Below are 12,321 nucleotides of genomic sequence, written 5' to 3'. Positions count from 1 at the left end.
AGGGAGATGAGGCCTGCTGAGCATAACGCATTGGTCATCTCTACTATTTGCAGGATGTTTTTGAAAGTTTTCACTTTGCGAAACAGTTGAGAGGTGATTTAATTATGAAGCATAAGCACCTTGACAAGAAGAAAGATCCTGAGCAGTATTAAATATTCTGGTCTAATTAACAACAGCAACTGGAAGTCAACAAATCTACATGGTAAATATGAATTCTTAATTATACCCTGTATTAATTAAGAGGGTGGACCACTCACTGGAGCAAATTAATCACAGTAGGGGTGGAGTCTCCTTTCTTTCATCTTCATACTAAATTCAGCTTCTTGCATTACCATCACATGTAACTAAACCTAATTTTGAACCTAAGAAAAATATCACATCCAACAACAAAACAGAATCTATGAACTCTAGAAAATGTTTTAAAATACCACTCTTAGTTACCTTCCAGTCATCTGAACATTTCTTGCTGACACCAACGGTCTCATCAAAAACAACAGATGCAGTCTTAGAGTTTTTCACATTCTTCATGCAGCCCCGGAATGGAGGTGTGGTTATATTAAATCTGGTTTCAGGGAATGGAAGTAAAAAGAGTTTGGTAGTCTGATATTTCAAAGGATACACCAGTATAATAGCCTGTAAATGTTGACAATATAATAAATAGAAAACAAAAACAAAACAAAACAAAAAAAAAGAGCAACCTTTATTGCACAAACATACTTCATGCTGATCAAACCTGTTCTTACAGGCACACTCAAATGAAGAACCCACAACTAGCCAAAATCACAGATTACAATCATATCTTACACACTATTTGCATATCGCATAAGACACACAATACAGAGTGCGAAAGAAATTACCTAAGGAAAGAATTTAGATGGAGTTACCATACAAAGCCTATTAAATTACAGTCTTTTTATAGCTACTCACTGTTTCCGCAGAGAAGACGGAATTCCGCCTAGATAGTACTTAGTGAAACTGAAGACTTTTATGTTGGCTGTAATATTATTGTTGACACGCACGACATTGCTGCTTCGGGCAACAAATATGTGAATCTGAAATACGTGAATAATGAGAATTACTTTGCTTAATAGAAACAAAAATTATTAAGCACATTACACTCAGAGCAAGATTTAGCAGATGACACAGAGATCAGGACACTGAATTATTTTTCCTCCTCCTGTGTACTAGTGCTTTAAATTCATAGTAACAGCAGTAGTTCAAAGGTACTTGAAAAATGTAGGCACTTAGCAAAAGCCAATGCCTAGGGAAAACGCTTTTCTATTCAAACACAAGGTGAGGAGTCTTCCTTTTCTTAGGAAGACTGTCCTAAAAGTACATTTCACCTAACATTCAAACATTGCCTTCTATTTGCTGTTGAAGATTGAGGAGCTGCTGCCTCCTACAAAGACTAGGTCAAGTCAGCTGACTGGAGGTAACTTGACACAGTACAGCATAAGGACTTTTTCCAGCAGCACTGCTACCTACACTATTTAAACGGAAATGCAGGCAGGGGAAAAAGGAGAATGAATCAGAATCAAAGGCTTTAATGACATCTGGATGACTGCTAAGTAGAAGTCAAGTTTAAGTTTAAGTCAAGTGCTAAGTTTAGTTGGAAGACAGCAGGACATTTAGTTTCAGCTAATGTGTATTTCTACAAATAATGATCACTTAATTGTTTAAAATTACTTACTTGTTTATATGTTCCATCATTTAAAGTTGAATTGTGTTCTATTTGTTTTGGAGGCTCAGAACCAATTTTGTATCTAAAAACTGGATGGCCATCTTTAATGAGCACACTGATGAACTGATCCTGTGGTAAGAATAAAAACACACAAATTGCCCAACATTTTGTATATATTTCAGTGTCACATGGATTATTTTAATGAACCTATCTAGTTGTTCCAGTATTATGCCGAGGAAAAAGATGAAACAAAACAGACTAAAACTTATAAGAGTAACTGTAATTAAAAGCTCTTATAAACAGATCTAGTATCAGCTCAAGATATATTCCTCAAATCTCTGAAGGGCTTATTCTCATTTCAAGATGTTTACTGATTTTTTGCAGCACTGGGAAATTACAAGACAATGTCACAGTGATTGCAAATATTCTTATAATATTAATAGATAAGCAGTATCACTGCTGTTTTGAGCAGCTTTTACAGGTTAAAGTCACCATGGTGTAAGTCACCACGTCACTTTCTAAATTCTGCCTTACTCTAGATTTGAGAAAAATGCACTTCCATTTTTGGAGGATTTCAGTACTTCAAAACTGGTTTGATTGAAATTACACTCCCCCTGCATCCCACCACCCCAAATCCTCTGCATTGACTAATGGAGGAACTACTTAGAATGAATTTCAGTCAGCCTTGACAGAGTGAGTATTCAGCAGCCATTAAACACACAGGTGAATCTAATAATCTGCTATATGGACAAAACCAACAGTTTAAAGAAATTTCACTGCAGTTATTACTAAATCTAATACGTTTCCGAATGGCTGAAGTTCTTAAAAAATTTCTGGGACCCTTAAACAGGCAGAAGCATTCCAAGAATTACCTCATTTGCTGCAAAAAATATTATGCCTTCATCTGCAGTAGTCTGAATCGTCTGCTCATAACGTATTCGCACATTTGCATTTGCTTCTTTATATGTGACACTGGCATAACCAGTGCCTTCAAAGTAGTTTTGGTCAGACTCTTCTTTGTATCTGTAATAATTAAATGTCACAGGTGTGAATTATGAGAATAAAAACTACTACCACATGGACTTACTATCATTCACGTTTTAAGAAAGCTTAACTTAAGGTGTTTAGTACAGGGTCACCGGCAGTGTCAAATTCTGATCTAACTCAAGGAAAAAAATAAACCTTTCACTGGCTTCTGTTGGCTTTGTATATGGTCTCCAGAGAGGAAAAGTCTGATTTTAAGTAATTAGTGGTTGATTTTTGAACATCCTCGTGGCCTTTCTCTGGACTTGTTCTAATAGGTTGATGTCTTTCTTGAACTGGGGGCCCCAGAGCTGAATGCAGTGCTCCAGGTGTGGTCTCACAAGAGCAGAGCAGAGGGGGAGAATCACCTTCCTCAACCTGCTGGCCACTTTTCTTTTGGTGCAGCCCAGGATACAGTTGGCTTTCTGGGCTAAAGCACACATTGCTGGCTCACGGTAAGCTTCTTGTCAACCAATACCCCCAGGTCTTTCTCCCTAGAGCTGCTCTCAATCCATTCTCCACCCAGCCTGTATTCGTGCTTGGAATTGACCCAACCCAGGTGCAGGACCCTGCAAGACCTTGTAACATTTAAATTGTTGGCCAGTGGACTGAGATTGATACAGATGTCAGTTATGTCAACACTGACAATTTTCTCTAGAATGTGTATTAATGACCAAGATTTAGAATAACAAAGTAAATCACTGGTTTAGCTACAGTGCTTATTCTTGTTGTGAAGAGACAAAAAAAATATAACAATAAAATCACAGAACTGCAAATCACTCTGAGTCTGTATCATACCTTCTGCAGGGTTGCACTTCAGTGGTATTGAGATTAAATGTCCTCTTGAAGTTGTAAAGGCTGATAATATTTTCATTTAGGTTATCTAATTCAATGCAGCCTTCATAATGAGGATAGTCCAGACTACGTGGAGGCTGCAAAATAGTGTCATTAAAAAATATCCTGTCAACACCAGCTGACAAAATTTTACATGGACATGTAACTGCTAGGATCTATTCCAAATATTAGTAAAAACACAGAATATGATATTCTAATATCAAAGAATTAATACATCTTTGGATATAATGTCTAAGCCACCTAATAACTCCCCAGGAGTAATGCACAATTTAAAGCAGAATCATATACGTGGATTGGGAATAGTACTTAGCAGGGCTGGACAGATTTCATGACATTCTTGGCAGATGAAAAAAAAACACATCATATTCTCTGCTTTGAGTTCTAGCATACTGCAAGCCAGGCAGCTTCGGTAGGAAGAAGCATTTCCTTGCATTCAGTTCATTCCTGCTGGCATGGATGAACTTTTATACATCCTTTGAAAGACTACTATTTCCAACTTTTATTTGTAAGGACAACAGAATGATTAACATGGAAATCTCTTCAAAAGAATAAGTGATTCTTTGTACCCTAAAATCTGGTGGGTATCCTCCAACATAAAAGACAACACTGCTGGGATCAAGATCTAGGAGAGTGTCTATGCCTTCACTGCTCATAGTCACAGGTCCTTCATTCTTTGAAGAAGCTGATGTTGCTGCTTTGACGTAATTCAGCTTTACGTACTGGTAGATCCTAAAACCAAAACAGACAGACAAAATATCATATCACACCAATAAAAGATAATCTTAGTAAATTTGGGAAAAGATTGTTGTGTGCTGTGGGTCTTATACCTTTGAAGCTTAACTTGATCCATGATGGCTTCCTCAGTGTTGCTTTCAATCACCAGTGGCTGCACAGCTATTTCTGCTTCATAGTCTCCCAGGTTATAGACACAAGTAAGGTGACCATTTTTTACAGCCATACCAATGTAGTCCTTGGAAGCCTAAGAACAGCAAAGCATTAAAAAATGATTAATGTTAATGAAGGTACAATACAGCAGCACTTGCTCAGGGACATCATCATACCATGAATGAGTCATAAGCCATTCATCTACCTAGTTATGAGAATTGTTATTAAGTTTATCAGTTCTGTTTCTGGGAATAATAAATAGTTTGGAGAAAAAGAGGCTAGCAGGTGACCTTATCACTCTCTACAACTTCCCAAGGAGGGGAAATGGACAAAGATGTGCTAATCTCTTCTCACTGGTAACCAATGATAGGTCATGTGGAAATCCACAAAGCTGTGCTAGGGGAGGTTCAGACCAGACTTTAGGAAAATTTTCTTTACTGTGAGGATGCTCAAACACTGGAACAGGCTTCCTAGAAAGGTGATTGATGCTCCACAACTGTCGGTGTTCAAGAGGCAATTGGATAATGCCCTTAATAATATGCTTTAACTTCTGTCTAGCTCTCAAGTGGTCAAACAGTTGGACTGGGTGACCTTTGTAGGTCCTTTCTATTCTATTTTATTCTATTCTCATATGTGTTGCACTGATTCAGTGAGTACAGTTACAAATTAACTGCAGTCATGCATGACTTTTTATGTCTATAACATCAATAGTTAAAATAGTTTCCACTGCTGTAACATCTTCTAGATAAAGCCATGAAAATGTGACGCATTTCATAAAAATTTAGACACAACTTTTGTGAAGTAGAAAAGATGTTAGGAACACTCAGCCAATGCTCAGTTCGTACTGAGGTGACTGAAAGCTGTCAACAGGTATCCAGGCCAGGCATTTATGGGATAAAAAGGTGAAAGCCAGTTTAGTGTAACTACTTTGAAACAGCTTTCTATGTACGCATGGCACCTGCTACAGATAGAGCTGTTGTCAGACAACAAGACTCAAAAATACATAGTTAGGAATCTCATGCAGGAAATTTTTTAAATGATGGTGCTTAAGCAAGCATGAATGCGCAAGCAGTTCTGTATTACTCTGCATATTCAGAAAAAAAAATAATGGCTAAGGGGCTTAATCCATCACTTTTTAAACTAATAGAGAAACACACAGTTACTAATTCTATGGTAAGAGTTAAAGGTCTGAAGCAGGAGAACAGCCAAGTTTGTGCTGACTACTGCAGAAACTGACAGTTCTGACAGGACTGTATGATGATATCCATGACTCAGAAATAAATTCTAAAGGACCAAAACAGCAAAATATCAGACAGCAAAGCAGTCAGTCTGTATTTCACAAAACACTTATTCCATCACATAATGTCAATTAAAAAAAAAAGAAGGGGGCTGTCAGTAGCTATAAACTTCAGTCAGAATAAATCCTCTCCCATCTGTTTCTCAAAGCATATCGCCAGTTCTAAAAATCAGATTAAATATCAAAATATACTTACATCTTTATTACCCAGGTACAGGACAAACCTATCTGATGCCCTCTGAGGCATGTCTGATCTCTTCTGAGGTCTTTGGAGAAAGAAAGAAAGTGAAGTATATGCTTTCAAGTCTTCAAGGTTGCTTGGAGGTCGAACCTCTACACCGGAGCTGCCATTGAACCTCATAGGAATCGCAACCTGGTAAGAAAAACAAAGTTCACCACTTTAAAAGTGTCTATTGCTACTACTTGTTTCATTGTGTAATAGATTTCTTAGAAATTAAACACACAACCTGGTCATGTTGCAGCCATCAGTTACTACAGATGTGGACTCTGATCCTACCAAACAATATAACTAGGAAACAGGATGCACAGTACTGTATTCTGTATTGTCAACGCTTATGACTTAACACAGCACTTTTTTATTCCAGACATTAATCAATCAACCTTTATTTGGCCTCCTTTAAGTAATTGTTACCTTCACGACAAGTAATGGGAAGGATGTGTTCTGCAGCTGTAAAGAGCAGGCCTGTGAATTACTCAGATGTCTACAAATATATCTTGATGCTTCAGTTAGCTGGATCTAATAATAATAAAGGCATATCCTATTCATGCTATTTACACCATGGTCACAAATCCTTCTTATTCATTGTAACGACTGTATGCTAGTTGGGATTACCTCAGGGATGCTTCTGCTACCACCTGAGAGCATATTATCCCTTTGATAATACTGCTGCAACTACAGCAGTTCCTTAAATGGAGAAAGAGCATTCTGATGCAAAACTTTTTTTTTTTTTTTTTGGAAGTGCCAGTGTTCCACTGAGTGGAGATCCCTAAGCTGCAAAACTGCCTCTGCTGTCAAAGTCACTGCAATGTTACTTGGAAGTGTAAAGGCTATTGAACAAATAAGATTTGAAAGGTGACCTCGAAAAACATCCTTCTCACTACAGGAGAAGGATGGAGCTGGATGCTGCTGTATCCTCCCATTCTTATGCATGAATTATGCTTCCCATAATCACAGTTACTTTAAGTGCTGTGTGGTGCTGTTGAATTAAATTTATATCTGGTCTTTCATATTTTAACACAATTATTTATAAAGAGAAAGAGGAACAGAAACACTGCTGTGTGTCCAAATGACTACAGTCAAGTATGATTGTTCAGGACAGACCTTATTTGCAGCATCTCTTGCCTGCTGAATCAGTTCTCTTATGCGGTTGACATTCTCAGAGATGTTGCTTATTGGCATTAGTTGTTGGTTGATGCTCTCAATCTTGCTGAACAGATCTGGAAGCTGGTTTGTCAATTTTTTAACTGTAACGAAAGAAAAAACATTACTGAAGGTAGAATGGAAGAGAAAAACCAGCAGAAATATGAGATATGATTACACCATTATTGAAAAAGCAGTAGGGTGATGACAGAACTGTTGTCGTTAGTCCACTGTATGAGGCAATGGAAGCCAGCAGTTTATACTGAACAGTTACCTGAATTGTTTGCCTCTGTCAGTGCTTTACTGAAGTCAGCACTCTGTGTGCTTCCGTAAGTAGTCTTGATTTTTTCCACATCTGTTTTAATTGGGAGCAGTTCACTCAATACATTAGTTGTGACATCCTTGGCATTTTTTACCATGTCCTTTGCACTAGTGATGATGTCGCCGATGTCATCTGAAACACACACAAATACATGCGCAGATTCTTACGGTAACAGGTGAAAGAAGCAAAACAGAAATGATAAGCAAGTAACTGACCTCTGTTTATCCCATTGAGATCATTCTGAAGAGCAATGAGATCAATTTGTAGTGTATTCTTCTTTCCATCAGCAACACCAAGCCTTTGTGTCATGTCTTCAAGCGTTGGGCCAATAGCTGCAAAACAGTGAATATCCTCCATGAATTTTACCCAGAAATACCACCGATCTGTTGGATGGGTGATGTGGCAGCACTACTCTGCACTGTTACACAGCTCATGTTACCAATGAGGTTTGAATGCACTGTAAAACAAGTGCAAGGATAAAGATTTGTTGGACACGTGTGCTGCAAAGGTGTATTACACAGCAGAGGCGAGAAATCCACTCTCTCACCTTTTTCCTATGAAAATAACCATCACAAGATGTCCCATGGTAATGGAACTATTCTGTCCCTATTAAATGTGTGTAAAGAGCTTTGCTGAACTGCAAAGATTTGTGGTTCAATGAAAGCTTCTACAATCACTTTCTTTCTCGGTACCTTTTAATTTCCCTTCGGTCTCCCGTGCTTGATTCAACAGTGTACTGCTCTCAGCTTTTAACTTAGCAGCTTTTCCTGACAGGTCTTCTCTCTTCACAGTCTGGTAATAGAAGCACGGTATCATAAGATTGCTTTAATATTACTTTAAGATTGTTTTAATAGTAACATTTAAAGAGTAAAAGGGATAGCCCAATCCAGTTTAAAAATCAGCTAGGGCAAGATTTCATGCAAAAAGCAACACTTAAACAACAATTATTAAGATTAAAGTGTGATGCAGTTTTGGCCTTTAGCAAACTTTTGATACTTTGGGGAAAATTAGGCAGGAATTACGAGCACATAGCTGCTAGATGCTACTCTGCTGAACAGCTCGTGGGCATTACTAGTGGAAAGTAAAAGAGAATAGCTGAAATCACCCCCAGTGATTACTGGGTTTGCCTCACGCATATCTCTTTATTTTGTACTGAAATGAACAAGAAGTATTCAGATGGACAGCCTCATCAGAAAGGCAGCATCCAGCCTGTTCAGTGCTGAAGTAAGACTAACACATGAACAAGCAAAATAGCAGCCTCCTCGTACAAAGGCCACAGACAAATACTGCATGCCAAGACACAGAGCTCTTTGATTTTGGTGCCTCTCTGATAGCAAAAATATATATACCCAGCTGTACCATTATTTGGCTGCTTATGGGTACTTACTGATAAAGCTGAGTCAGCTGCAGTCCCAGCTTTATTGGCTGCTTCTTCTGCTGCTTTGATGGCATTAATAATATTGTCATAGGCAGTAGAAGCTTCCACAGCACAGCTTACCAACTCATCCTTCCTGGCATTGTTCTTTATTCTGTAGGTAACAGAGTGACAGTCATTCTGCAGGGTGTAGGAAACAGGGTGACAGTCATTCTGCAAAGACTGTGGACTACGAGAAGTATTCTGAATAGACCTGAACTTGGTATTTTCTAATTAATGCCTATATAGATTTTTATTTTATTTTTTTAACTTTGATTCCAAAATAGAGGATGATCAATACAAAATATTCTCCAGAAGTAGGGATGAGTTCAGGTAACAGGAAAAATACAACTGTGGAGCTCCAAGCAGTCATTAACTGATTCATATAGCAAGAATTCCCCAAGGCACAAGGCCAATAATCCACCACAGCCCCCCAAATAAAGTTCAGCTCAGAGGAATTCAGAGAACTGCAGCTTCCAGATAACCTCTGCCTGCTCCAGTGTTCTGCAGAAGTGGTAGACGGCACACATGATGGAGCAAATACAAGACCATTTCTGCTTTTATCCAAGAACTGGTAGCTGCAGTAGCTCTGGAATCAGAAATAGACAAAATCTCTTATACCCATTCCCTGTGAGCTATGCAACTGCCCAATATTAGCTGCCTTCTATTTGTGACAACACTGTCTTCTTAACTGAAAAAGACATACCGAAAATAAATAGAAAATTAATGAAAATGTTTTTTACCAAGAAGTTTCCAGCTGCATTAAATATTTTGGAATTTAGTTTTGACATCAAAAGGTATCACTGAGTATGAATACTGGAAACAACACTACAAAAATATATTCTAAACATCTACCTGCTCTCTACATGAGGACTTTCTCTCTTGATAATAAAAAGTTAACAAAATGTTAGTATAGTAATATAGAGCTACATTCTGGGTGATCCCAGTGCTGGAAGGAAAAAAAAAAAAAAAAACAGAAAAAAAATAGGAAGACCTTGTTTGGGGGGAAGAAAAAAAAAGACATCTTTACATCATGAAAAAGCAGAAAAAGACAAAGTGATTTTTCTTCTAACTTTGCAAACGGTCATAGAAACACGAGAACAGACAGATCTTTGCACCCGTGGACATTATGTACATTAAGTGCTCATTTACAGAAACAATAACGTACTCTTCCAGTTGTTTTGCCAAGTCTTGCAAAGATTTGGCATGTTCCTCAGCTCTCACCACCAAAGGTTCTTTGCTTGCTGATAAGGAGCTATTTGTCAGCTTTCCATTCATATCCTTCCTTGCTCCATCAAGCTGAGCAGCCAGGGTTTCATATTCCTGTGGGTTCATAAAGAAAAATTTTATCTGTATTCATACGTTTGATTTTGTCCTTGTCATCTTCAGTGTTACATATACCTCACACCTGAGGAAACCAAGGGGAAAAATAATCCTTCCCAACTTCGGAGTTTGTTGGAAACAATTGTTAGCCATTAGACTCTGTTTTTACATAATGGATACAGAAACACAAAAACTGCCATACTAAGTCCGAACAAAAAGTGTCTCTAGCCAACTATTCTTTCTCACAGTGGTGAAAGGCAATTGCCCAGAAAGAAGTACAAGAGCAGCACAGTCACTTACAGTATTTCTCACAGATACTGTCCCAAGCTTCAGATACCTGCAGCTGAGAGTTCTTCAGATATGTAACAACCCTCAAAACAAGGTGCTCTTCCAGAAACTTGTCCAGGCAGGCTCCTCTTGGACCCACAATGGGCTGAGATCCTTCCTTTTTCGTGAAGCTCAGCTAAGCCTCACATCCAAGCCACTGAGCTATGCTACCACTACAGTGACAGCAAAGTATTTTTTTTTAATCTTAACCTAAACAGGTTAACTATACCTCTTTGCTTTTCTGCAATAATCCCAGCATACTATTAGCTTGAGTCAAGGAAGATCGGGCAGAGCTCAAAATATTCAAGACACTGTTCTGTTGTTCATTTGTCTCCTCGATCCGTTTCTGAGGAAAAATAAAAGATGAGTAACGTGTGATTGGGTTAAAAATAAGAAGCAGGAAGAATCATATTGACCTGATCTAAAGTGCAGTAGGAATTACCAAAGGTACCATTGCTGTGTTAATTAGGTGCCTGTAGCGTTTAGGATCTAAATGCTATCCAACTGATTAGAACAGTGAGAAAACTCAACAGTTTGCAGTAGTATAGCATAGCTCAAGACAGCTGAGTAGGAGGCTACAGTAGTTCAGTTCTTAGTGCTCAGACAATGAAAGTAGTAGGGGTCCATTAGATGACCTGTCAGGGCAGACCATCTAAGGGTTTCTTCTCACAAACTTGGAAACTTTAAAAACTGCTCCCAGATGACTCCTCTGATCTTTTTTGTTCTCACAAAGGCAGAAATAAAATCTTTACAATATCCCTTCCTCTGTAGATCTCACTAGAAAGGGGGCTTGAAAAATAAAGCAGAGTTCAGGGACAACAGCTGTTTCTTGTCACCCTTTTCATTAGACCTCAAAAGCAGTTCTGCAGACATAATCCCAAACAATTTAACAGTATTGCAAATGTTATTTCTCAAATCTTTCATGGTTGTTAGAGCGCATTACTTTAAGAGAGTTACTGTGGGAAGTATCAGAATCAGGAATTTGATCTAGAATAGGTAAAAAAAGACTAGTGGTAGCTAAGGAAAACAGCCATGTGGAGATTCTTCCTGCCTTCTCATCAAAGATATGTCCTTTTCACTCTGTTCTTGTCACATAAAAAGGCCGCAAGCGGGAGCAGACTACATTTATACATGGCCCCACATACATACATCAAAAGATGGAAAGAAAACTTGGAGAAAGTCTAAGAAAGACTAAGTTATGAGTGCTATTTGGCTTTGCAAGGTCAAAAGAAGCAAGCAAAAGCACTTCTCTCCTAAGATTTAACTTTCTTCTCCCAAACCCCAACATTACCTTAATATCTTCCAGTAGAACTCCATTTTCACTGTTCAAGTTTTCAGCTTGTTTGGTTTGTGCTGTCGCCTCATTCAGAGCTTCACGAAGGTCAGTGAGTTTGGATTCAAATTCATTCAATGAATCCCTCACAATTTTAATAAGCCCATGATTTTCTTGGTGGTACTTTTGTAGTTCATTCTTGACGCGTTCCAGTACTGCATTATCGGGACCAGAAAGAAAAGTTTTGTTCAAAGAAGGCAGCAACTGGAACAAACCTCTTTCAAAAGGTCCTGATATTCAGGATTAGAAAGTTGTGGTTGTATGAATTACTGAGCATCCTTTGCAGCACTGGATCCATTGTTACTATAGCAAAGATGCTATTTAGCATCTCACTGGATCAAATCTGCTCACAGATTTACTGCTGCAGACACAGAGCACAGATAAAGATGTACTTGACTATTTCTAAATTAAATAAGGGTGAAGATGGTCTTCTGCAAATTCCGAATTGTTTTATTTTTCAATATGAAACTAACATGATTC

General features: G+C 38.2%; 1 protein-coding gene and 1 long non-coding RNA gene across 4 annotated transcripts in view; one reads left to right on the top strand and one right to left on the bottom strand.

Annotated features, from left to right (window-relative positions):
* LAMA3 (laminin subunit alpha 3) overlaps window positions 1-12,321 on the bottom strand; it is a 111,065-nt gene that overhangs the window by 9,029 nt on the left and 89,715 nt on the right. For all 3 annotated transcript variants that reach the window (XM_072034793.1, XM_072034792.1, XM_027451936.3), the window contains exons 50-65: window positions 11,800-11,996; window positions 10,738-10,854; window positions 10,027-10,181; window positions 8,832-8,973; window positions 8,137-8,236; window positions 7,660-7,776; window positions 7,397-7,576; window positions 7,084-7,226; window positions 5,938-6,114; window positions 4,387-4,538; window positions 4,126-4,288; window positions 3,503-3,636; window positions 2,554-2,704; window positions 1,691-1,810; window positions 928-1,052; window positions 442-562 (exon numbers count right to left, since the gene is read on the bottom strand). In XM_072034793.1, coding sequence (XP_071890894.1) covers window positions 442-562; window positions 928-1,052; window positions 1,691-1,810; window positions 2,554-2,704; window positions 3,503-3,636; window positions 4,126-4,288; window positions 4,387-4,538; window positions 5,938-6,114; window positions 7,084-7,226; window positions 7,397-7,576; window positions 7,660-7,776; window positions 8,137-8,236; window positions 8,832-8,973; window positions 10,027-10,181; window positions 10,738-10,854; window positions 11,800-11,996 — 2,294 coding nt within the window. The remainder of the gene's footprint in view (window positions 1-441; window positions 563-927; window positions 1,053-1,690; window positions 1,811-2,553; window positions 2,705-3,502; window positions 3,637-4,125; window positions 4,289-4,386; window positions 4,539-5,937; window positions 6,115-7,083; window positions 7,227-7,396; window positions 7,577-7,659; window positions 7,777-8,136; window positions 8,237-8,831; window positions 8,974-10,026; window positions 10,182-10,737; window positions 10,855-11,799; window positions 11,997-12,321) is intronic.
* The window catches only part of LOC106015492 (uncharacterized), a 58,731-nt gene that overhangs the window by 22,071 nt on the left and 24,339 nt on the right, over window positions 1-12,321 (top strand). The window lies entirely within an intron of this gene.

Source organism: Anas platyrhynchos, chromosome 2 (genome assembly GCF_047663525.1).
Source record: "Anas platyrhynchos isolate ZD024472 breed Pekin duck chromosome 2, IASCAAS_PekinDuck_T2T, whole genome shotgun sequence".
Classification (NCBI taxonomy): Eukaryota; Metazoa; Chordata; class Aves; order Anseriformes; family Anatidae; genus Anas; species Anas platyrhynchos.
The sequence above is the reverse complement of the archived record's forward strand: the minus strand, read 5'-3'. Positions and strand labels throughout refer to the sequence as shown.